The sequence below is a fragment of the Ochotona curzoniae genome, unplaced genomic scaffold (assembly GCF_017591425.1).
Source record: "Ochotona curzoniae isolate NIBS_2020 unplaced genomic scaffold, NIBS_Ocur_1.0 contig_46, whole genome shotgun sequence".
NCBI lineage: Eukaryota > Metazoa > Chordata > Mammalia > Lagomorpha > Ochotonidae > Ochotona > Ochotona curzoniae.
Window position 1 is genome coordinate 6077219 of NW_024466340.1, and position 25498 is coordinate 6102716.

At 54.3% G+C, this 25498-nt stretch overlaps 1 protein-coding gene across 1 annotated transcript in view; it reads left to right on the forward strand.

Moving 5' to 3' along the window:
* The first annotated feature begins 10709 nt into the window (after positions 1-10709).
* LOC121160903 (MLX interacting protein) overlaps positions 10710-25498 on the forward strand; it is a 43623-nt gene continuing 28834 nt past the window's right edge. The window contains exon 1 of the mRNA XM_040987057.1: positions 10710-11172. Within this exon, the coding sequence (XP_040842991.1) occupies positions 10778-11172 (395 nt within the window). The 5' untranslated portion in view covers positions 10710-10777. The remainder of the gene's footprint in view (positions 11173-25498) is intronic.

Genomic DNA, 25498 nt, shown 5'->3' on the forward strand with positions numbered 1-25498 from the left:
GCCAGCTGGGTCTCCTTTCTCTGGCTAACTGGTGCATATTCAGGTACCACCTGTGACACATGGACCCTCCTGACCACCAGGACCGCAGGAAGTGTCCGCAGGCCCCATTTTCTAAGTGTTTCAGAGGAAGAGGTTCCTTCTTTTTTTACGGGAGCCTATTTCCTGCACTTCAAGAAGAATCAAAATGTTCCTGAATTTAAATACCTCATGCAAAATGTCTCCTGAAATAAGGGAAAAAAAAAAAAACTTAAAAAAAATCTCCATGTCTAAGTCAGCGATGCCGAAAGGTTTCTGTCTTAAACTCCTCGGACTAAGCCCCGCACCCTGGGTGCCAGCTGCTGCTGCCTGCGGTGGCCGGCCGGGTCCTGGGTGCGGGTGCCGCTGCCCATGCTACCTCGGTGGACCCTGGGCAGGCGGCTTTCGCTTCACATCCTCCAGCCACGATGCACGTGGCAGCAAGACTCCCCATGGAGGAGAGATGAATTTGCATACTTACTTCCTTTTCTTTTTAGGGGGTGGAGGGGGAATGAGAAGTCACCATCCACATGGTCGCAGGAAGTCAAGCAGGGTGGCAGTGGTGGCGGGAATGGCAGGTGTGGCCAGGCTAGGGCCATTGGCACCCCTTTCCCCAGCGCAGGTGGCCTCTTGGGCCCTCAGAGGCCCGAGGTGGCGCCCACAGCGCCCAGGCTGTCCTTAGTCTTTCTCTGAAGTGCCTGAAGGTAGGAGTGGGCCAGCGGCCATGCCAGGCTAGGCGCCAGCAGCCCCGCATGCCCTACTGGCCGCCCAGGTCATCCACGGAAATCCAGTGCTTCCTCCCCCTCCCGCCCTCGTCCCCCTAGAAGCTAAGACTGATCAGGCGGCCAAGCTGGGGTGGCGGGACTCCTAAGCAAATGCCTTCCGTGGACACCCCTGGCCTAAAGGGCTCCTAGGGCAGACTGTTCCCCCCAAAAAACTTGAAGCTGGGGAAACTGTGGCTACACATTCCGCAAAGTGCTGGCACTTACCCGCACCACCCCGGAAGGCTGCTGAGCCACCAGGGCCACACCTGGCCTCCACGGTGGCTGGGTCCACTGCCCATTCTTGCTGAGGACCTGGTTAGAGGTATAAAGGTGTTTTTCACTGTCACCCAGGTTTGTTTGTTTTCTGGTTTTTGTTTGTTTGTTTTTTGCCCTCTTCCAATTTTTTTTTTTTTTTTTGGTGTGTGTGTGTGTTGTACAGCGGTATAATTTTTCACTTATTTATTCCATCAGTAGATATGGTTTGTACAATGTACAATGATTCCATTTCAGAAAATTAAAAAAAAAAACCCTGAAATCATAGCTGCTTGCTGTGTAGTTTTTTGGTGTTCTACAAAGCTAATGCCAGGTGGGCAATGGCCATGTCTCTCACTGGCTGCCTGGCCTCTGCTGCACAGCTGGCCCCACACACACAGGTCCAGGTGAGCTGCTGGCAGGGCAGGTTCCAGGAGTGGCCACCTGAGCCTGGACGCTCCCTGGTGTGGGCAGGTGAGGGGTCAGGACTGTCCTTTGCCTACTCAGAGCTGCACCTGGCCCGCCTCCAGGCCCCTGCGACCCGTGGCTCCCAGAATCTGGGGCCCATCACCTGTCAGCTGGGGATGGCCCTGGCCAGTGCAGGGGGTTGGGGTGGACTCTGCTGGGACCTCCCCTCCCAGGGCTGCCTGCTGTCAACTGTGCTGGCCTCCTGGGGTTTTTTTTTCCCCTGCCCTTGGTCCATCTAGACTGTTCCAGCTGAAGACTGGCTTTGACCCAGGATATGCTGCCCAGAGGGAATGGGTGCGAGTTTGTGGTTCTGGGAAGTCTGGGATTAATCTCCTGCATTGACCAATCACAGGCCAGCGTTCCCCTCGCTGTGTTGGCTGACTGCTCCCAGCCCTGGTCCTTTTTAACCCATTTCTTTCTTTTTTATTTAACTAGCAGCAGGTTGCTCTGCTAAATCAGCTCCTGATACAGAAAGCTCAACTCAACAAAGTGCATACTCCAGGGCTCTTGTTTGCTTGACAAAGTAAGCTGCTGTTGCTGGCAGTTTGCCCTCCGTGCAAGGCGGAGCCTGGTCCTCTGTTGCTGGTAGACAGCCCCCATCGCAGCCTCGGTGGAGCTTGCCTTTCTCTCCACCCTGGTGCCAGGTCCCTCGTGCTCTCTGAATATCTGTGCCTGGTCCCCGGCACCATCTGTTTGTAGGGCACTAGGACAGAAGGGAGACAGGAGGCCAGCGGTTGGCAGAGGGCCTGAGAGGGAACAGATGGGCAGGTCCGAGTCTGTGCCAAGCCGAGAGTATCAGGGAGGCCCATGGTGGGGCAGAGGATGGCTTGCAAGCCCTCAAGACCTAGTCTGACCTGGTCCCCTCTTTCCTGTTCTGAATAAGGCGTGCAAGCTTTTCCTGCCCAGGTGCAGTTCCCTCTTCTTCCAGGAGGAGTCGCCCGCACCCAGCTCCTAGGAGGGCCGGGTCAAGGTCGGTCCGCCTCGCGTCTGCAATTGGGTCAGCGCTGGGCACGTGACTCGGAATGGCCCAATGGGGGTCGACCCTGGGATTTGTGCGGAACGTGGCCTCCGTGGAGTTCGCTGGAGCCACCTGCACTGGGATGAGCTGAAGGATGGTGGGCCTGAGTTTCAGCCTTCCCTTCCCCTCCTGCTTGACCTCGGGACGTCCCTGCCGAGTGTGGCCAGGCCCTTCGAGTGAGGAGAGTGGGGGTCCCGTATGTTGCCTCGACACCAACCAAGCGTGGAGCGCTTGGAGGAGTGGCCCGGCTCCCTTCAGACAGTTGCACCTGGGCGAGGTGGGCCCGGATTTGACACTCTGACCTCAGCCTGTGGGCTCAGGCAAGTCCCCTGCCCTCTGAGCCCTTTGCTCACCTGCAAAGGGGTGGGGAGGCCTAGGGGAGCTATCACGTCCCCTAGGAGTTCCTGCCCCTGACCCCTGGGTCTCAGAGAACAATGCCTGGGACTTTTGTCAAGGCCGGAGCAAGGCCTGTGCCTTACACAGAAACAAGAGGTGCTGTTCCCTAGGTCCTGGGCCACCGCCACTCCTCGGCTGATTTCTGAAAGGTAGGTGCTTCTGGAGCCCCTTCTTATGGTGGGTGAGGGTCCTGGCTGGCACTTACCCTCCCTCGCTCTGCTTGCTCCCACGTGCAGGCTGTTGCGGGAGGGAGGTCACGGTGAATACTCCAGGAGCTTGGTTCGCCCTGTGTTGTACTCCCAGGGTGGATAAACGCAGCGTCAGAAGGCCACGCGGGATACCTGGATGGGATTGTCCATCCCAGTTGCAGCCCTGGTCTCGGTGGTCTAACGTATGCCCTGGGAGGCAGCAGGTGGAGGCCAGGAACTCGGGTCCCTGTCACTTGTGGATTGAATTTCTGGCTCCTGGCTTGAGCCAAGCCCAGTCCTGCCTGTAGGGGGCCTTTAAGTAGACCAGCAGGCAGAAGATTCATTCTCTCTCTCTCTCTCTCTCTCTCTCTCTCTCTCGTTAACGACATTTCTAGGAAAGTCTGGAGGGAAAGCCGAGCTGGGCTGGGGGCGGAAGCGGGCATTGAACACAGAGAGGGATAAAGATGACACACCTGTGCACCACACCTGTATACACCTGTGCCCCGACCTGGATGCATAACGTCACCTCAGTGAAGCCGTGGAGGCTGCCTACCTCCTCACCTGCCTGTGCCTCAGTTTCCCTAGCGGTGAGCCAGAGGTCACCTGCCCCTGCCTGTACCTGCACTTTGGGGTCATGCAGGCTACAACCAGGATGTGTTCAGAGGGCCCTGTCACCTGCCTAGGACTCCGCTGCTGCTGGGTGCCAGCTACCAAGGTGCCTGACGGGCACCAGTGTGGCAGGGGGACATCTGAGGCCACTGGGATCCTGTTTGGCTCTGCTGCCACATCTGACGTGCCGCGGGCAGGCAGGGCAGCCACGCGCCGTGGATGCTCCAGCCTCAAACTCCTCCCCGAGTGGTCCCCAGAGGCAGTTGCTGCCTTTCAGTCAGCAGGCCTGTTTGTTTTCAAAGGGAGGTTGCCAGACCGCTGGGCCATCCCCGCCCTCCAAGGCCTGTGCTGGGAGGGAGGCCTCGGGAAGGCGGGGAAGACCAGGGCAACCAGTAAGGAACCCCAGCTGATGCCGGCTGTGGGTCTCAGGGCAACAGGGGGGCTCAGCTGCGAGGGGGGGTCACCCTGAGGAGACAGCCGTGTTCCACATGTGAGGCTGTGCTGAGCACACATTTGCACACACGTGGAATGAACCCACACGCTGCACTTTATCACAGAGCTCTGTGACAGTGAATCCTAGAGGAAGTTGTAGCGGAAAAGCTTGGTGATCCGGTGGCTAAACGAAGTTTTCTTTGGACATGCCGCCGTGGAAGCAGCACCTGTAAAAGGAGACATGGTGACATCAGATTTCATCAACGTTCTAAACTTCTGCTCTGCCCCAGGCACTCGAGCCACAGCTGGCAGACAGGCTTTCAAAACAGAGATCTGGTAAAGAACTTGTAACTACAATATATAAAGAACTTGCGAAACTCAACAATCAGAGAGCAGACATCTTTCCCCACCAAAAAGAAAAAAAAAAAAATCAACTGGGTAGGTACTGTGAGTTACGTTGTCACCAACAAGGCTGGGATCCCGTATGGGTATCAGTTCAAGTCCTAACTGTCCTCCTTCTGATCCAGTCACCCTGATGCTAGGACAGCGGAGGACGGCCAGTTGCCTGGCCCTGACCCTGCGCCCCCTCCGCCCATGTGTATGGCCTACATGGAGCCCCAGGCTTCTGCTTGCCTTTAACCTGGCTCAGGCCTGGCTGTTGTAGTCATTTGGGGAATGAACCAAAAGATGCAAGATCTCTCTCTCTCCCCCGACCCCTTGCTCTTCCTGTCTCTGCCTTTCATGTAAATAAAATTTTCAGGGTTGGCATGTTGGCTCAGCTGGCTAATTCTCCACCCTCAAGTGCCAGCATCCCAAATGGGCACTGGTTCATGTCCCAGCTGCTCCACTTCCCTACTTGTGGCCTGAGAAAGCAGTGGAGGACGGCCCAAAGCCTTGGGACCCTGCACCTGCATGGGAGCCCTGGAGGAAGCTCCTGGCTCCTAGCTCCTGGCTCCTGGCTCCTGGCTTCAGATTGGCTCAGCTCCAGCCATTGCAGCCACCTGGAGAGTGAACCAGCAGGTGAAAAAAATCTTGCTATCTCTCCTTCTTTCTATAAATCTGCCTTTCAAATGTAAATAAGTCGATATTACACAATTGTATGAAAGCTGCTGATCCACTGCAGTTGCTGGGAAAACAGTGGCTGGATAAAAAAACAAAAACAAACAAGAAACCTCTTTTTCAGGTTTCCTCAAGGCCCCTGAGCACGCCTTGTAAAACTCGGCTTTGTGCCACAGTTGAGGCTTTTCCAGTGTACTCTCTGAAGCTCCTGGTGACTGCGTTGGTCCTCAGGCCACCCTGTGCAGTAGCTGCTTGGAATCACATCGCGAAGCTTTGCCCCAAAGCCTCTCCAATGTCCCACTCTGCCTCCCTCTCTCTGTCCATCTTGTCCCCAGAGGCCTCTCCGCTACCTCCCCTTCCCCAGTGTGCAACCCTCACCTCGGCCTAGGATTGTTTTGTCTCCCACAACAAGGAGGAAAAGTTTCCACTAGTATGTTCTACTTTGGGCGGCTGAGCTGATAAGCTGAAGCCTGCAGGAACCAGTGCTGTGAAAGGACAGAACAGTCAGAGCCTCAGGGAGGGGTGGGAGCTGCGGGCAGGGAGCCCGGCCTCCGCCCAGGGCACCTGTCCTCCTCGGCTCCGCAGAGGCAAGAACCCAGTGTTGTTCCAACTGCTGAGTTCTAGAAGCTCCAAGCTTTCTAACGTGCATGGGAAATGTCACACCGTTGGCTCCAGGGATAGCTGCAGCCTGTGGTGCCTGAGTCATCCCGTAAGGACGCCAGTCCAGTCCTGCTGCTCTGCTTGCGATCTGGCCCCCTGCTCCTGTGCCTGGGAAAGCAGCTGACACGGTTCCTGTCCTTGTGTTTCTGCCTACCCGCTGGGATACCTGGATGGAATTCCAGGCTCCCGGCCTTGGCCTTGCCCGGCCTAGGCCATGGGAGCCATTTGGAGAGTGACCCAGCGGATGGGAGGTTCCCATCCCCCTCTCTGTAACTGCCTTTCAAGTAAATAAATCCTTTTGAAAAATTGTGAGCCAAGTAAGCCAGATTTTTATTCTTTGAAGTGTTCTGGTGTTAGCTTTTGTTACAGTAAACATGTTCACCCTTGCCTTTTCTCTGTCACCCCCAGAATACAGGAAGAAGAGAAGCAGAAAAAGCATACTCAGTGCATTCATAGATGAATATTAACCACAGTGGATGAAATTGCCAAGGAGGACAGAGAAATCAAGGGAACTTTGCAAGGTCAGGCAGTCCCCCCCCAAGACCCCAGATGCAGGGAGTTGAGGCATCAGTGGGCAGGTAGCAGGGGCTGCGAGGCTGTGTGGAAGAACCCCACCTCCCTATGCCTTAGACGTGCCCTTCTCACCGCAGGTGCAGCTTCTAGAGGAAATGGGTCCAGCTCCACACCGGGGCCGGTGGCATGGGCAGCAGGCAGGGTGGGAGTCGCCGGGGCTGAGCTTAGAGAGATGGAGTGGCAGTGGCCAGAGCTGGCAGCAAGCTCACTGGCCTTTCCTGGCCTTGCTCAGGCAGCCAGATGTTCCCTGCCAGGAGAGCCAGACAGTGGACCTTCCATCAGAGGCGCCCATGGCCTCCTGGGCACACACCTGTCTGTCACACACAAGCCTGTGGGTCTTCTAATGGACTCCGTTTCAGAGAGGACAGAGCTTAGAGCCACCTGAGTGCAGACAGCCGAAGATAAGCCAGGTGAGTTCGCAGTGCGTTGTGGGGGAGGTGAGAGTCAGGGCGACACTCTGGCAAGCAGACAGGAGGCTCCATCAAAATTAAAAAAAAAAAAAAAGGAAGTGGAGGACTGCAGAGACATTTGCTAGATAAGGCATAAATCAAAGTAGTAAAAATTTCCTTAAAAAGAGGTTGTAGGGGCCTGGCGCGGTGGCCCAAGTGGTTAAGGTCCTCGCCCTGCACGCCCAGGATCCCATATGGGCGCCGGTTCTATCCCGGCAGCCCCGCTTCCCTTCCAGCTCCCTGCCTGTGGCCCGGGAGAGCAGTCGAGGACAGCCCAAGGCTTTGGGACCCTGCACCCGCGTGGGAGACCCGGAAGAGGCTCCTGGCTTTGGACTGGCATAGCATCGGCCGTTGCGCTCACTTGCGGAGTGAATCATCGGACGGAAGATCTTCCTCTCTGTCTCTCCTCTCTGTATATCCGCCTTTCCAATAAAAAAATAATAATAAAAATAAATCTTAAAAAAGAGGTTGGAGACAAAAACTAGTCAGAAAATACAATACAATAGAGCATTAATTCAGCCAGTCCAACAACCAATAGTTCTGGAAAGATGAAATAGAAAAAATGAAATGGTCGGGTGATGTACCGATGTGCCCCCGCCAGGCGCCCCAGCTCCCAGGCGGGTGTGTGCCCCGCCAGCAGGGTGCGCTAACTCCCACCTCTGCTCAGGTGCACCTGTCCTGTCACCTGCGTGGGAGGCCTTGGTGCTGCCCTGGGCTCCTGCTTCAAGCCTGGCCCAGGCATCTGGGAAGCAAACCAGCAGAGGAAAGATCTTTTTCTCTGCCTTTTAAACAAACAAACAAAAATGTTCAAAAACTTAAAAAAAAGAAAAGCTTACCAATGTTCAACTTCACTTAATTTTCACAAAAAACATTTGTAAAATTCAGAACATCACTGAGAAATAGAAAATTCTTTTTTTTTTGGAACTTTTTTTAATTGCAAAGTCAGATATACAGAGAGGAGGAGAAACAGAGAAGATCTTCAGTTCGATGATTTACTCCCCAAGCAGCTTCAATGGCTGGAGCTGAACCAATAAGAAGCCAGGAGCCAGGAGCCAGGAGCTTCTTCCGGGTCTCCCATGTGGGTGCAGGGTCCAAAGGCTTTGGGCGTCCTCCACTGCTTTCCCGGACCACAAGCAGGGAGCTGGATGGAAAGCAGAACATGTGGAGCACAAACTGATGCCCCTATGGGATCCCAACACTCACAAAGGTAAACTAGCTATTTTAGCCACTGGGCCGGGACCCCTTTATGAATAGTTTTTTGAATTATTCATTTGTCTGGAAGTAAGACAAAGAAAAGATCTTCCATTTTCTGGTTCACTCTCCTAATGCCTACTACAGCCAGGACTGGGCCAGGCCAGGACCCCAGAATTCCAGCTGAATCCTCTGCATGGACATCAGGCACCCGTGTGCTTGAGCTATAACCCAGTGCCACCTTGTGTGGGATTTAAAGTTCACGAAGCCCAAAGTTGAATCAGACCCTGGGAGGATGCGTTCAGGCATCCCATACGGGGGCTACCAAAGCCTTCCAGTGTTTAAATTAAATAATAATGATAATAATCATACACCCACACACCCATAAGCAGGACCTGTATATTTTGGAATTAGAAAAAACAGGTAAGCATAAAGAGGAAATTAAAAACCTCCCCACCCTGAGTGGCCTGATCTCCCGTGTCGGAAGGATTAGAAAGGCTCCAGGATTCCAGTCCTTGTACCTTCTGTGAAGTCAAAGGGTGGAGCATGTGAGGCGAAGGCAGTTTATGAATTCCTTAGTTTATTGCAGGGCACATGGGAGCGGGGAGGGGTGGGGGAAGCCAAGGACTGTGTATAAAGGTGGGGAAGGAGCCGGGGTGGTGGCTCGGCAGGCTGATCTTTTGTCTTCAACACCAGCATCTCTTTCTGGGTGCTGGTCGAGGCCATCTGTCTCTCCTCCTCTCTGGAAATCTGCCTTTCTAATAAAAATAAACAATCTTTTTTTTTTAAAAAAAAAAAAGCTCAACATGGTTAGTACTGCCCAACAATCAGTTATTGCAATTAAAATGCCAGCTTACCAAACGTATAACAAAGCTCAACTCCAACCACATTTTACTACACTTTTCAGCACATACGTGAAGGTGTGGATACTTACAATTCACATCAGACTAGGATACTTTTTTTTTAAGATTTTTTTTTTTAATTGGAAAGTCAGATATACAGAGAGGAGGAGGGATAGAGAGGAAGATCTTCCGTCCGATGATTCACTCCCCAAGTGAGCACAACAGCCAGTGCTGCCGCCGATCCGAAGCCAGGAGCAGCTGGAATTAGAACCAGCGCCCATATGGGATCTCGGGTGTGCAAGGTGAGGGCTTTAGCCACTAGACTGCTGTGCCAGGCCAAGGCTAGGATACTCTTTAAAACATTGTCTGTGTCATGGCATAAAGCCTGAATTGCCAGCATACCACATGGGCACAGGTTCTAGCTTACCCACCTCCCCGCTCATGGCCTGGGAAGAGCAGTAGAAAATGGTCCAAGTCCTTACGCCCCTGCCCTCCCCCCCGCCACGGGAAACCCAGAAGGAGCTCCTGGCTCTGGCCAGGCCCAGCGCTGGCCATCATGGCCATCTGGGGAGTGAGCCAGTGCCTGGGGGATCCCCTGTTGTCTAACTCTTTCAGTGTGAACAATCTTTCAATGTGGTGGGACACTGAACAGTGCATTGCATCAGGAGAAAAGCCCTCTGGATCAAAGAAAGGAATCCCATGGTGGACTTCTGGATGTTTCTAAGCACCCCTTCATTCAGATGAAGTTCCTGTGGGGATCGCTGCACTCAGAACCCCAAGCCTAGAGAGAATTGCAGGTTCCATGATCTGGAGTGCAGGCAGCAGAGCTGGGCCTCCTCAGTGGCTCAGACGGAGCAGTGGACAGCATGGCCAGGGGCACATGGAGGCTATGGCAGTGCACCGGAGCCTCCAGAGGACACCTGGTTCCATAACAGGACGGAGGACAGAACAAATTGATCAACTACCCCAGCCGAGCGTTCGGCAAATGGAAACTCTAAGGTGGACTACGTTGGCCAATGGATTCTGGAGAGATTTCATCGCTATTGGAGTGGTGAGATCGCCAGCAGTTCAGAACTATTAAAACTGTCAAAACCTCTTGGGCAGGACCCTCAAAGCGTGCCCCACATGGGGACCCTGAGACGGTTGGAAGGCTGGGTGTGGCTGCTCCCCTTCTCTCCCCGCTTGCCCCAGATACAGGAAGGAAAAGAGAGAATGTGGGGAAACCATGGTCTCACCCACTGTCCTCCAGCCCTCGACCCCCATCCCGCACCATAATCAACTATGCAAAAACCTTGAAAAATAATAAAAAAAAAAAAAAAGAAAGAGGGACCGCTCCCGGCGGGCGGCAGCCCCTGGCACGCGCGCTCCCGGCTCAGTTCCGGGGTCCCGCCGCGAGAGGCCGGGCCTGGGCGGGGACCGAGCCCACCCGCACCCACCACGTGGAGCGGCCTCTTGGGACACGACCCCCCGAGGGGTGCAGCCTGACCTCTGTGGCCCTCGGCCCCCCATGGCAGCCCCGGGCAGCGAGGGGCGGGGCCTGGGCGGGGCCTGGGCGGGGCCTACGGTTCCTCTTTTTGTGTGTGTGTCTGGATGGATCAGCAAAGCTTCCCCTGCGCCTTTAAGAGGCCGACGCAGGCAGCCGATTGGCCGAGACGCGCCGGTGACGTCACGCCGGGGCGGCCCGCGGCCTCCGCCTTCCCGCCGCGCGCTGGGCCGGGCGTCGGTGAGCGGGCCGGGCCGGCGGCCTCCGTGAGCCTCGCCCTGCCCGCGCCGTGCCCGCGCCGTGCCCCCGTCGTCCCCGCGCCGACCCGCGCACACAGCCCGCGGGCCCGGGGGATGCCCCCGGCCGAGGCCCCTCCTCATGGCCGCCGACGTGTTCATGTGCTCCCCGCGCCGGCCGCGCAGCCGGGGCCGCTCGGTGCTGCTCAAGCCCCAGGTGCCCGAGGACGACGACGACTCGGACACGGATGAACCGTCGCCTCCGCCCGCGTCCGGAGCGGCCACCGCGGCCCGGGCCCACGCGAGCGCCGCGCCGCCGCCGTCCCGGGCCGGGCCGGGCCGCCAGCAGATCATCCACAGCGGCCACTTCATGGTGTCGTCGCCGCACCGCGAGCACCCGCCCAAGAAGGGCTACGACTTCGACACGGTCAACAAGCAGACGTGCCAGACCTACAGCTTCGGCAAGACCAGCTCGTGTCACCTGTCCATCGACGCCTCCCTCACCAAGCTCTTCGAGTGCATGACCCTGGCCTACAGGTAGGGCTGCCCCGCGGGCCCCTCGCCGGTGTCGGGGTGCGCGGCCCCGGGCCCCCCTCGGGCTCGGCCTCCGTGGGGAGCAGGGTGCTGGTGGACGGGCCCAGCGGGGTCCTCGCATCGTCCCTTGTGGGCAGTGCGGGTCTTCCGGCTTCTCGTGCGCCGTCCTGGTCCACCCCACCCGGGGGGCCAGCGGGCCGATACTTCTGCTATTGTCCCCTGCCCACTCCCCCCGCCCCCGTCCCACGCGTCCTCCTGGGGTCCTCCCCGCACCCACCCAGGAGGATTGTAAAGTCACAGCTGTTGGAGCCGCAGCCTGCCCTCCTGGCAAGGGGCAGTGTTTGCTGGCCAGACCGGAAACCCTAGAAGAAGGGGTGGCATTTGGGCCGCAGGACTTCTAAGGCCGGAGGTGCGTGGCGCTGGCCCTGCGGGTCACTCCCCCCCGCAGAGTGTGCGTGTGTTGGGTGTTTGGTTCCGGATCCTTGGGCCCTCAGCCACAGGGCTTTGGAGTAGCCGCTGCGGGGATCCCTACGGCATGGCCTGGGCGCCTGCAGGGGTGTCTTAGGTGGCCTCTGCTGGCCGGGGGAGGGGTGCAGGAAAGAGGAAGGCCGGTCTGCGGCCTGTGCCCAGGAGGTGGTGAATTCTGGGGAAGCAGGAGTTGCCCGAGCGGGGGCACGGCCCCGGCTGGAAGGAACCCCACTCCCTGATGGCTTCTTCCCGTAGGGTCAGTCTGTCCCGGGCTCTCTGGTCTTGCCGGTTTGAGCTGGCACCGAGCGTGTAGAGATGTGCTGTTTGTTTAAACCAGTGGTCCTGAGGCGGTGACCCTGTGTGCCCGCAGGCGGGGAGAACGCGCTTGCAGGCCCTGCTGGAGGTGCAGGACTGGAATGCGCTTGATCAAGACATCCTAATCCTCTTTAATTTTCATATAAACTTGCGCAGGGCCAGAGAGAAGGCATGAGGGTGGCCTGGGAGGGTCCCACCTGGCTAGGCGCTGCTAGAGGAGAAAGCAGCCCCTCTCCTGCCTCCCGGCCCTGTGTCGGCCAGCTGAGGCCCATGAATAGCACCAGAGAAGCAATATTGTTTTATTTTTCATTTCTCCCAAACATTTTTGGCAGCTGGCCCCTGCTCACTTAACCTTCTTCACTGCAGAATGCCCCGTCTGGGTTGGTGCAGGTGGTTCCCTGGCCCTCCAGCGCTTGCAGCCCTGCCCACCCTCTCACTCCCCCCGTACTATGCTCCTGGTGTCCGTTTCTGGGGCCGCCCGAGCTCTCCCCCAGAAGGCAGGATCTGCTTGCTGGTTTTTCAAGTAGATGCTGTCTGCCTGGGTGTTAGGCTGGCTTGGACAGCAGTGTGAGACTTTGGGACACATTGACAGAGGGTAACCCGAAGCCAGCTGCCCCGGCAGGAGCAGGAGCCTGTAGCCCAGCAGGAAGCTGGCAAGCCTGGGCTACTGAGCTCGGCCCTCCTGCCAGGGAGAAGTGGGGGTGGGGGCTGCGTGGTGTCGGGCTCTCTCTGTGGTTTCCAGTTCTCTCCTCCCAGCTGGGTCTCCTCTCTGCTTCCGGCCTAGCTTTTCTTTCTAATTTCAACTTCCTGGCTGTCCCCCAGCCTCCCTGGTACACTCTGCCTCTTCTGGTTTTGTTTCCTGTTGACTGTGCCTTCCAGCTGTTTCCAGATGAGGTCCAGCAGCTCTAGGGGGAGGAACTAAGTGCAGAGGAACTTGGGTTCTTTCCAGTCTGAGAAGTGGTTGGGGACTTGGATGTGTCGCTGCCCAGGACTGGCTGGGTGTGGAGTAGGTCACTCAGGACCGGGCTGTGTGGCAATGTCCGGGACTTGCCAGGTTAGGGGCTGGGTTGAGGGGCTTCCCTGCCTGTGATGTCAAATGGCCCTTGCTGGTGTGGCCCCTGGCGAAGTTTGGGTGGTGAGGTGGCTGGCCTCTCACCGAGGGGATGGGGATTCCCTGAGCGTGCGTGTGGTACCCCCTGGTTGGGCAGGTGGGTGGTGGTGGCACTTGGATGTTGCACCTGCCCGCCCGCCCACCTGTGTTAGCACTGTGCCCTGCTGAATGTCTGTGAGCTTTCCAGGGTCTGCGTGACCAGTGCTGAATGGAAGCTCCCTTGATCTGACCCTACAGTGGAGTTGTGTTCTCTGGGATACAGTTCATGCTGCCTGCCCCTTTAACGTTTCAAGGAGTGTCACACGTGGGCACCCTCACAGAGACTCCAAACGCTAGTGTGTCGCTTCGGAAAGGGTTGATTCATTTTACTAATTTGAAAGGCAGGAAGGTTGGTACGGAGCTCTCCTGTCTGTTGGTTCACTTCTCGGATGCCTGCAGCCCCCCTGGGCAGCCAGGGGCATGATCCAGCTCCCCCCGTGGGGTCATGGTGGGTCTGCGCGCACAGGAAGCTGGCATGCAGGGTGGAGCCTGGGAACATGAGCTTCACAAGGCCTGCCTCTCCCGCGCTGCTTTGTGGGCGCTTTTTGTTTCACTTCCTCACGTTTTCGGGTAACACTGAGGTGACTTGCCTCTTGGTAAGAGTGGTCTTTAGCGGGTGTTGGAGGAGTCATTTAAGTAGGAGCCGTAAGGTAGACTTGGGCTGTGGCCACTGGACATAAACCTTGTAGGCTGGTCTTCCGTTGGGGACTGTGTGGGCTTCGTGGGGCGGGGGCAGGGCTGTTGGCAAGCCTGTCCTCCAGATCGGATCTCGCGCACTGGACACAACGTTGGCCATCAGGGGAAGCTATCACGGCAGGGGTGTGCCCAAAGGTGGGGCGGCACAGGTGAAAAGGAGCTCCCAGACTGGGGGTGGGAGTGGGCCAGCTGCACAAGGTGTGAGTCAGGGCTGGCCTGCCGTCTGGCCGGGACCGAGGACACTGCCCTTGCAGGACAGTCGACACAGCGTCTGCGTAGACGGCCTCCCTGCTGTCGGGGTTCCACACATGTCTCCTCTTCTGATGCGGGCCAAAAAAATTAGGGATCCCAGTACCACCAGGAGCTGCGTTCTCTGTCCTCTTAGCACACCCGTATGCTTTGGAACCTTATTTATTTGAAAAGTGGGAAGACATCCCCCATCTGCTGGTTCACTCCCCAAGTGCTCAGAACACCCTGAGTAGGGCCAGACAGAAACCAGGCACTCAGTGGGGGGTTATTTTATTTTATTTAAAAATTTCTATTCCAAAGTCAATTGTGTGGAGAGAAAGAGAAACAGAATTCCAGCAGATGATACACTCCCCAAATGACCACAGTGGCCATTACTGCCCCGATCCGAAACCAGGAGCCAGGAGCTCTTGCAGGTCTCCCACGTGGGCTCAGGATCCCAAGGCTTTGGGCCGTCCTCGATTGCTTTCCCAGGCCCCAAGCAGGGAGCTGGATGGGAAGCAGGGCTGCCGGAATTAGAACCAGCACCCATATGGGATCCTGGTGCCTTTAAGACAAGGACTTCAGCTGCTAGACTACTGTACCGGGCCCTTTTTCTTTTTTATACGGAGCACTTTTACTATTATTATTATTATTATTATTATTAAAGATTTGTTTGTTTTTATTGTAAAGACAGATATACAGAGAGGAGGAGAGATAGAGAGGAAGAGCTTCTGTCCGATGATTCACTCCCCAAATGGCCACAATGGCCAGAGCTGAGCTGATCTGGAGCCAGAAGTCTGCTCCAGGTCTCCCACATGGGTGCAGGGTCCCAAGGCTTTGAATCGTCCTTGACTGCTTTCCCAGGCTACAAGCAGGGAGCTGGATGGGAAGTGGGGCTGCTGGGATTAAAACTGGTGCCCATAGGGATTCTGATGTGTGCAAGGTGAGGAGCTTAACCACTACGCTGCTACCTGGGCCTCTCTTTTATTTTTTAAAAAAGATTTATTTATTTATTTATTTATTTGAAAGGCAGAGTGATGGGCCTGGTGCAGTGACCTAGCAGCTTCTCTCTGTATATCTGACTTTGCAATAAAAATAAATAAATCTTAAAAAAAAAAAAAGAAAGGCGGAGTGACAGAAATGGAAAGAGTGAGGGAAGGACAGCTCCCCTCTGCTGGTTCCCTCCGATAAAGGCCACAGCGATTGAGGCTGGGTCTGGGAGAAGGTACGAGCCAGGAACCCCACCTGATCCCACGCTCAGGCTGCCTTCTGCTGCTTCCCACACAGAGCAGCAGGGCACTGGCTCAGTATGGGGCGCTCACATGCTGTCCCCACACAAGGGGATGTCATTTGCATACCGTGAAGTGCACCCCCTTGAACGTGCAGTTTCACACTTTTTCACCTTTTTCAGGTCCGTTTTTAGGACCTGGTGTCACCTTGATGGGACCTGTGCGCTCAGTTTTCACCCCGCCGCCTCACGGAGCCGCTGAGCCGCGGTCTTGCACTTTGGCCCCTCCTGGATGCCGTGCACACACGGAGTCCTCCAAGGTCTTCCTCTGACATATCGTATGCCAAAGTGCAGGTCAGGCGTGTCGTCGCCTCTGCTGGCTGAGCTGGGTTCCACTGCGTGCCATCCCCTCTTTTGTTCGTCTGTCATTCACAGGCATGTTTTGAGGGCACTCCTGGGTTCTCTGCGATTTGAGCATTGGCTTTCCGGCTGCTGGAATAGTCCTCTGTGGGGTGAGATAGGAACTGCCTTTTAGGGCAAGAATAAGGCAGTGTCTGGACGCATGTGGCAGCATGACAGGCTGAGGGGTGGGAGCCACGAGCCAGCAGGGCAAGTGATCGGCAAAACCTCTCCTAATCACACTAAGGAGAGATTCCAGTCGTGGTCAAAACTTGTTTCTCTTACATGAATTTTTTTTCCCCTCAAGATTTCTTTGTTTATTTGAAAGTTAGTTACAGAGAAATATGGAGGCAAGAGAGGTCTTCTGTCTTCTTGTTCACTGTCTAAGTAGCCCCGACAGCTAGAACTGAGCAGGCTGGAGCCAGGAGCCAGGAGCTTCTTCCTAGTCTCCTGTTTGGGTAGCACTGCTTTTCCTAGACCATTAGCAAGGAGCTGCATCCGGCAGAGGGGCTGGCAGGACAAGAACTGTCGCTGTCCCGCAGTGATGGACTTGGTGCACAGAGCCGATAATGACACACGTGGACCCTGAATGACGGTCAAAGCTGAAGTTTATTAGTGGCATCAGACTATACACAAAGGGTCATATGGGATAAGGGAGGAGGGGTTGAGCTTAGCAACACAACCCATCAACTGTTTCCATACTCTTGTTTGGAACTCCTTTTGTATAGCCTACCAAGTGTTCGCATTCACACGCGGTCCACTCAACTGTTCTCATAGAAATGATATCCAGTCAGTTATACCAAAGGTAGCCAATCGATTGTTCTCATGCAAATATTATCCAATCAACTGTAAACCTGTGCTCGCTGACCCTCTAGAGTCACAATGTCCTACAGAAAACCAGTGTCGGTGTGGGACGCTGTCATTTCAGTGCTGGCTCCTGGATCTTTAATTTTGAGATACCTTAGAAACAAGTTACCTTCATTTAGTACTAAAAAGTTAGAGAGAGGAGGCGTTGGGGGTGGTGCAGTGTGGTATGTTCCTGCCAGGAGATCCTAGATCCTGTGTCAGCGTGCTGCTCTGCCCCAGGCCAGCTTCCTGCTGTCATCCTTGGAGGCATCTCCAGTGCTTGGGCTTGGGGCTTGTGTTGTGGCATAGCACATAAAGACAGCCTGTGATGCCACCCTCCAATAGGAGCACCAGATCCCATCCTGGCTTCTTAACTTACTGTCCACTGGGAAAGCAGTGGAGACAGCCCAAGTACTTGGGCCCTGCCCCCCACGGGAGACCTGCTTCTGCCTGGACCAGCCCTGGCTGATTTTCAAATAAATACATAAATACACCTTTTTTTTTTTTAGCATGATAGTTTTTTTTTGAAGATTTATTTTTATTATTTTTTTATTGGAAAGGCGGATATACAGAGAGGAGAGAGAGAGGAAGATCTTCCGTCCGATGATTCACTCCCTAAGTGAGCGCAACGGCCGATGCTATGCCGATCCGAAGCCAGGAGTCTCTTCCGGGTCTCCCATGCAGGTGCAGGGTCCCAAAGCCTTGGACCGTCCTCGACTGCTTTCCCAGGCCACAGGCAGGGAGCTGGATGGGAAGCGGGGCTGCCAGGATAGAACCGGCGCCCATATGGGCGCCCATATGGGATCCCGGGCGTGCAAGGCGAGGACCTTAACTACTTGCGCCACTATGCCGGGCCCCATAAATACATCTTAAAAAAAATGTTCTGGGTCCAGCACAGTAGTCTGATGGCTGAAGTCCTCACCTTGCATGCGCTGCGATCCCACATCTGGATGCTGGTTTGTGTCCTGCTCACTTCCCTTCCAGCTCCCTGCTTGTGGCCTGGTGAAACAGCCAGGTGGCCCAAAGCCTGGGGACCCTGCACCCATGTAGGAGACCTGAAAGAAGTTCCTGGCTCCTGGCTTCAGATTCTCTGGCCGTTGCGGTCACTTGAGGAGTGAATCAGCGGGCAGAAGATCTTCTTTGTGTAAATCTGCCTTTCCAATACATATATATATATATATATATATTTTTTTTTTTTTTACAGTTGTTTGAGCTCCTACTACTTGTGTGGGAGCTTAGAAGTAGTTCTGGGCTCTGCTTCTGCTGGCCCAGCCCTGGCTGTGGCTGGCATTTGGGGAATGAATCCTGGATGTAAGATGTTAAAAATTGTCCGTATGAAAATAAACGATTTTTAAAAGTTAAAATAAGAAAATAACTGCAATGGAAGGAACAAGTTGAATATCTGAAACAATGTTTTCCCAGAAGCATGTATACCGAATTGTTTGTAGTTTGTATGTAGCTCTAGAATCAGCTTAGCTGATCCATGGTGGGAGAGATAGGGTCTCCCAATCATTGTGGATGAACAAGCAAAATCAGTTTTCCCCTGGAGGAGTTCAGGAGGGATTGACTGGGAAAGGCACAGGCCCTTGTGTGGTGCTGTGGGTCTGGAGGAGGGATTCCGGTGCAATGGGCAGGACTTCCCGAGCAGGACGCTCAAGACCTCTGCATATCCTTGTATGTAATTCTGCAAAAGCAGAGCGCCACGGGTGGACACCAAGCTGCCCCAGCACTCAGGCTGAGGGTCTAGGGACCAGGTGTTTGCTGCCCACGTCTGCTTTGGCCTCTGTGTCCTAGGACCCTTCGCTGACCTCACTCCTGAGAACCTCAGGGGCCCTCGGTTGCCTGAGTTCTTTCTGTTGAGGTTTACTGTATTAGGAATGAAAATGGAGGTGTTTGGAGGAAGTGTGAAAGCTTTGTGGGAAGTAGCGCTTTTCCAAACACAAAGGAGAAGAGTGACTTGGCTTTTCCTTTGCAGATCTCGGCAGTGTCTGGCTGGGTGTTCCCATCTGCTTGGGTACTTGTGACATCACGCGTCTGGAAGTCTTCATTGTGAGCTCTTGAGAGACCCAGAATGGAAAAGGCCAAACTCTTCTAATCTGATTTTAAGGAAGTTTTGATACCAGGTCCACTCTTCCCCTACCCGTCCCTCCCCTCACCAGCAGGATTCCAGGTTCCTTGGAAATCACTGCTGGAGCTGGTGCTGTGGCTCAGCAGGGTAGTCCTCTGCCTGCTAGTGCTGGCAGCCCATATTGATGCTGGTTCGTGGCCCAGCTGCTCCCTGCTTGTGGCCTGGGAAGGCAGTAGAGGATGGCTCAGAGCCTTGGCATGCTGCACCCACGTAGGAGATGTGGAAGAAGCTCCTGGCTTCAGACTGACCCAGCTATGGGAGTGACAGCTGTTTGCGCAGAGAACCAGCAAATGGAAGATCATTCTGTCGTTCTCTCTGGAAAGCTGCCTTTCAAGTAAAAATTAAAAAGAAAAAAATCATTGGTTTAAAAAACAAATTATATTGAGGCCAGAACTGAGGCAATAACAGTTAAGCTACCATTTGTGTCCCACCTGGGAGCCGGTTCTAGTCCAGGCTGTTCCACTTTCAGTCCAGCTCCCTGCCAATGACCTGAGTAAGCTAGTGGGAGATTTCCGAAGTCATTGGACCCTACCCTGCGTGGGAGACCTGGAAGAAGCTCCTGGCTCCTGGATGGCCCAGACCTGGCTGCTGCACCTGTCTAGCAGATGGAGGATCTCTCTTCGCATCTCTTACACTGCCTTTCAATAAGAAAAAGAGGTCTTTAAAAAATTAGATTGATGGAGAGATGAAATTGTGATAAGGCAAAATGAATTAAAATGTTAATTGTAGAATCTATGTGTTGGGTACAATTTTTTCAATTTTCATAATAAAAAGAAAAATGAAAAAAAATGTTTATTTAAGGAACGTCTGTTGAGGCTTTATCATAAGCAGTAAGCACTTTTGGAACACGGGTATCCCATATGAGAGTAGTGGATCCAGTCCCAGCTGCTCTGTTTCCAGTCGAGTTCCCTCCCGATATACCTAGGAAAGCAGAGGATAGGATCCGAGCCCTTGGACCCTGTCACCAGGACATCTGGATTGAGCGCATAGGACAGGCTACAACAGGGATGAGCTCTGGAAATATTAAGCGAAATGAATGGAGCCACAGAGAAAGGCCACGGCCTGTGGCCCATTTGTAGGAAAGGCCCGTGTAAGGTGACCACTGCGGGGCTGTGGGTGTCAGGTGGCGGGAGGCGTGGTCTGTGCCGTCTGCGGGCTGGAGTTCGTGGAGCTGGTGATGAAAGTGTTCTACAGTTAGAGTAGCAGTGGTTGCACAATTCTGAAAATAATAAGCACATACACTGTCAAAGCTGAATTTATGTAAATTTTGTCTCTAACTTTGTCCTGTGTGTTTTTTTTTTTTAGAGATTGATTTATTTTTATTGGAAAGTCAGATTTACAGAGAGAAGGAGAGACAGAGATCTTCCATCTGTTGGTTCACTCCCCAAATGGCTGCAACAGCCAGAGCCGAGCTGATCCGAAGGCAGGAACCAGGAGCTTCTTCCAGGTCTCCCATGTGGGTACAGGGTCCCAAGGCTTTGGGCCGTCCTCACTGCTTTTCCAGGCCATAAGGAAGAAGCTGGATGGGAAATGGAGTAGCCTTGACTTGAACTGGTGCCCACATGGGCACTTGCAAGGTGAGGATTTTGCCACTGAGCCATCGTGTCAGACCCTGTCTTATATTTTTTTGAATGGTTAAGATTTTCAAGTTCTCTTTGGGATGTCTGACTTAGAAAGCATGGACCACATGACTCCGAGGACCCTGGCTTTGCCAGTATCCAGGAAATGAAGGATCCATTGGGAAACTGGCCTGAACTAACTTGGGAGCGCCTTCTCTGGCTGCACCAGTGATCCGTGCGAGCCTCTTCTCTCTCAGCATTGTTTCCTGGGGCTCAGTCTGTAGTGCTCACAAGGGCCGGGCGCTGTCTGGAAGGCTGGGAGGAGCTCCTTTGAATTGTTTATTTTTCTCCTTCTGATACATTCGTGGTCCCTGAGAAATGTTTCCTCCTTGTTGTAAAGCTGTGTAAACAGACCGTGGCTGACTTGGCCTCAGTGCTGCCACGGCGTGGAGACTGGTGAGCCCTGGTGGCCACTGAGGGACAGCTGCCATTCAGCTCCAGGTGATTCTTTTTTTGTTTTGTTTGTTTGCTTGTTTTTTTGAAGATTTATGTATTTTTATTGGAAAGGTAGATATCCAGAGAGGAGGAGACACAGAGAGGAAGATCTGTCCGATGATTCACTCCCCAAGTGGCCACAGTGGCTAGAGCTGCGCCGACCTGAAGCCAGAAGCTCGGAGCCTTTTCCAGATCTCCCACATGGGTGCAGGGTCCCACTGCTTTGGGTCATCCTCCACTGCTTTCCCAGGCCACAAGCAGGGAGCTGGATGCGAAGTGGGGCTGCCAGGATTAGAACCGGCACCCATATGGAATCTCAGCATGTTCAAGGTGAGGGCTTTAGCTGCTAGGCCACCGTTGTTGGGCCCTCCAGGTGATTCTTTACTGCATGGGGATGTGAGCCCAATGTCAGAGGATCTAGCATATTTGAAAAAGTGAAAAAAAAATTGGGATTTTTATGAGAACTTTTACATTTAGTTCCATTTGTAACTTTAGAACTGAGTTTAGAAACTGTGTTAATCTGGGTTGAGCCTGTTGTGGGAGAGATGAAGATGATAGCCTGTTTGAAGAGGCGCAGCCTGCAGGGCTCCCCGCTGCTCTGTTTACAGTCTCACAACTGTAGTCCCGTGCGCCCAATGCAAGTCTCCCTGATGCCCTGGCAGTGTGCTTGTTCCTAGGAGGCGTTCCTCCGAGTTAACAGGAGGTGGGGCAGTTGTTTTAATAGTGTTAACATAGAGGGCCCGGCGCGGTGGCCCAAGTGGTTAAGGTCCTCGCCCTGCATTCCCAGGATCCCATATGGGCGCCGGTTCTAATCCCGGCAGCCCCGCTTCCCTTCCAGCTCCCTGCCTGTGGCCCGGGAAAGCAGTCGAGGATGGCCCAAAGCTTTGGGACCCTGCACCCGCGTGGGAGACCCGGAAGAGGCTCCTGGCTTCGGATCGGCATAGCATCGGCCGTTGTGCTCACTTGGGGAGTGAATCATCGGATGGAAGATCTTCCTCTCTGTCTCTCCTCTCTGTATATCCGCCTTTCCAATAATAAAAATAAATCTTTAAAAAAAATAGTGTTAACATAGAGATGGAGGGATTTTGTTATTGTTATTGTTGTTTTGTTTTGTTTTAGAGAATTATTTTTATTTTGTTTTATTTTATTTTTGGAAAGACAGATCTACAGAGAGGAGATCTTCCGTCCACTAGGTCACTCTCCAAGTGGCCGCAGCAGCCGAGCTGATCTGAAACTAGGAGCCTGGAGCTTCTTCTGAGTCTCCCATGCAGATTCAGTGTTCCTAGGCTTTGGGCCATCCTCGACTGCTGTCCCAGGCCACAAGCAAAACTTTGAAGGGAAGTGGAATAGCTAGAATGCGAACCAGCACCCACATGGGATCCTGGCAGTTGCAAGGCGAGGATTTAGCCACTGGGCCATCATACAGGGCTGTCGCACTGGGCCCTGTTTTGTTTTTATGTGTGAAGCACAGAGACAGAAATATCTCCCATCCACAACCTGCCCCCCAGATGCCTGCTGTGCACCCAGGAATTGTATGCCAGCCTCCTGTGGGTGAGCCATTCCTGCCCCCTCCCTGGGTGCACATTAGCAGGAAGCTGGAACTGGAACCCAGGCGCTCTAATATGGGTTGCTATATGTTAAGCCCTGGCCAGGAGCCAGGGGCTCCATTTTGCTCTCCCTAGTGGCAGGGGCCCAAGTGCTTGGGCTGTCCTCCACTGCCTTCCCAGGCATACTAACGGGAAGCTGCATTGGAAGCAGAGCACTCTGCCATGGGCCAGGGCATTGTGCCGTCTCTGCCCCCGACACGGGACCGCGTGCACAGCCGCAGTCTGCAGCTCTCTTACCCAGGGTCCCCTGGTATCTCCCGCTGTTACTCTCTTCTGATTTGTAAAGGTGTTGGCAAATACTTTTTTTTTTTTTTTTTTTAAAAGATTTATTTTTATTATTTTTTATTGGAAAGGCAGATATACAGAGAGGAGAGACAGAGAGGAAGATCTTCCGTCCGATGATTCACTCCCCAAGTGAGCCGCAACGGGCCGATACTATGCCGATCCGAAGCCAGGAGCCTCTTCTGGGTCTCCCACACGGGTGCAGGTTCCCAAAGCTTTGGGCCGTCCTCGACTGCTTTCCCAGGCCACAGGCAGGGAGCTGGAAGGGAAGCGGGGCCGCCGGGATTAGAACCGGCGCCCATATGGGATCCCGGGCGTGCAAGGCGAGGACTTAACCACTTGCGCCACCGCGCCGGGCCCGTTGGCAAATACTTTTTTTGGGGTTCTTAAATGCTGTAAGTTCTGCCTCTGGTCTGGATTAAAACAGAATTTGTATTTCCCCGAGACGCAGTGCTGGCTCTGCCAGGACATGCTCCGTGATGTGTTGGGAATGTTTCTTGGCTTAGGGTCTTCCTTGTTGGAGGTGGTCCGCGTTTCCAGGCCTCCTTCTAGATTTATTCATCATTTCTCTCCACATTTTCTTCCACATTTTAACATTAAAGGTACCTTCCTGTTAAGTTGCATTTTTACATTATACTAAAACTAGGTAATACGGATAAAAATGGAGGAAAAAAATAAAAATCCCAGCACTCAGACCCCTCAGTTCCCTGGTTTTCTTCCTTCCAGCTGTTGTTTTTAAATTGTCTTTGGCATGGAGAGTGTGTTTTTTTCCGTTCAGTGGATTGAGACCATCTTTCAAAGCTCTGACCCAGCTGTTTGCAGTGTTCTGAGCGGGGCGGGGCCCGGCGTGCTGCTGCCGGCCCTGGGCCACTCCTCTCTGCAGTTGCTGTGTCCTGCCTGCCTCCTGTCAGGTCCTTCACCCCAACACCTTTCACAACTCTGGGGGAAGCACTGTGTGCATTAAGCATGCCCACCTTCACCCGGTCAGCAGAAGGGTTGTCTGGAGGCAGGTTAGCAGACTCACAGTTCACACGTGTCCTTTGTTTGGTGCCCTGGATGCCAGCATCCTGCGGAGGGGCAGGAGATCCTGTGGCTGGACAGCAGCATACCTGCAGGATGGCCAACTGTGCACTGCCAACCGATACCCTGGGGATGGCAGTGACTGTCATGGTGAAGACATCCATTAGCTTTACTTCTGTGACAGACGTGCAGAGGGCTCCTACCCACCAGTTCACCCCCTGATGCAGGGCGTCGGGACTGGAGCCTGGAGCCAGGAGCCAGAATCTCCAGAATGGGTGGGAAGGGCGCAGGTACTTAGGCCATGCACCTGCTGTCTTGGAGACAGGAATCGAATCCAGGTGTCGTGCTGCGGGAGGCGGGGTAGCTGACAGCTTGGCCAGAGGCCTGCCGTGCCTTGGCTCTTGTTGTGAGGGGATTGAGCTGTGTGAAAGTGCAGTTGCAAGTGGCAGAGCGTGCCCGTGGTGGTAGGGTGCTGTGTCGTGTCTTCCTGCGAGTTACCAGGTGGGGCTCACTGGGTCTGTGGAACAAAGGGCTGACTCTCAGTTGTCTGGAGCTGAAACCGTTTTTGTCACGCCTAGACCAGAGAGGCTGGTCTCTGACTTGGCAGCCTGACTGGTCAGCTTGCTGCCTCATGAAACTTCTGGCTTCCAGCCGTCCCGCCCCTTGCACTGGCAGCAGGGCTGGTGACAGGAGACGTTTGGTTGCATTTAGGAATTGGTCTGCTGGGTGGGTATGTTGGTGTAGTGTGTTAAGCTGCCAGTTGCAACACCCATATCCCATATTGGAGCACTGGTTAGAGTCCCAGATGCTCCACTTATAATCCAGCTCCCTGATAATGAATTTGAGAAAACAACAGAAGATGGCCCAAGTACTTGCGTTCCTGCCCCCTATGTGGGAAACCCAGATGGAGTTCTAGGTTTCTGGCTTTGACCTGGTCTAGCCTTGCCTGTTGGGGCCTTTTGGGAAGTGAACCAGTAGATGGAAGAACTGTTTCTCTATCCCTCTCCATAACTTTACCTTTCAGATAAACGTGTCTTTAATATAAAATTGGAGAGGCATGCCCTATGAGGAGGAGGGGCCCAGAGAGCAGGGAGCCAGAGGGATGACTTCTGTCCGCTGATTCACTCCCCACATGGCTGCCGTGGCCACCAGTCTGAAGCCAGAAACCAGGAGCTCTTCCAGATCTCCCATGTGGATACAGGGTCCGAAGGATTTAGGCTGTCCTCTACTGTTTTCCCAGGCTATAAGCAGCGAACTGGATCAGGAGTGGAGCTGTTGGATACGAACCAGTGCCCATATGGGCTGCCGGTGTTGCAGGGGGTGGATTAGGGTGCTGTGCCCCAGCACTGGCCCCACCTGCTGTCTTCTCACCCAGATGCTTTATGAGGGCCTGGGGCGGCTGGCGCCCATGTCCGGGGCGCTCTCGGGCTGGGGCACCGTCCATTGCACTGGTCTATTTTCCTTCAGTTGGGCAATCTGTGGTGAGAAACCTGGCAAGAGGCTTGTCTCGCATAGGAAGCCTGCCCTGACAACAGCCAGGAACCCAGTTAGCAGCTGAGCCCTGGCTTGTCTTGGCCTGGCCTCCGCAGCATCAGCCAGCCGCAGGTGAGGCTCGTCGATGCGGGCACAGCCTCCTTGACATCCCTCAGAGCAGCCTGCTGGGCCGTTGGTTTGGGAAGCTGGCTTGCCCTGTGCACAGCCAGCTGCTTTTCGTCTGATAAGTTTGTTTGCTTATCTTTGTTTTTGTACTCACTGCCGACTCCTTGGAGCGGGTGTGTTTGTGTAGTGTGGGAGATAATTGCCTCTGTTGGCGAAGTCAGGATGCAGGGAGTAGGGCAGGGATCCGTGAGGAGCCCTGGGCCTTGCAGAGCTGTCTTTTCTGTCCTGGAAGGCCTGGGGCAGCAGCTT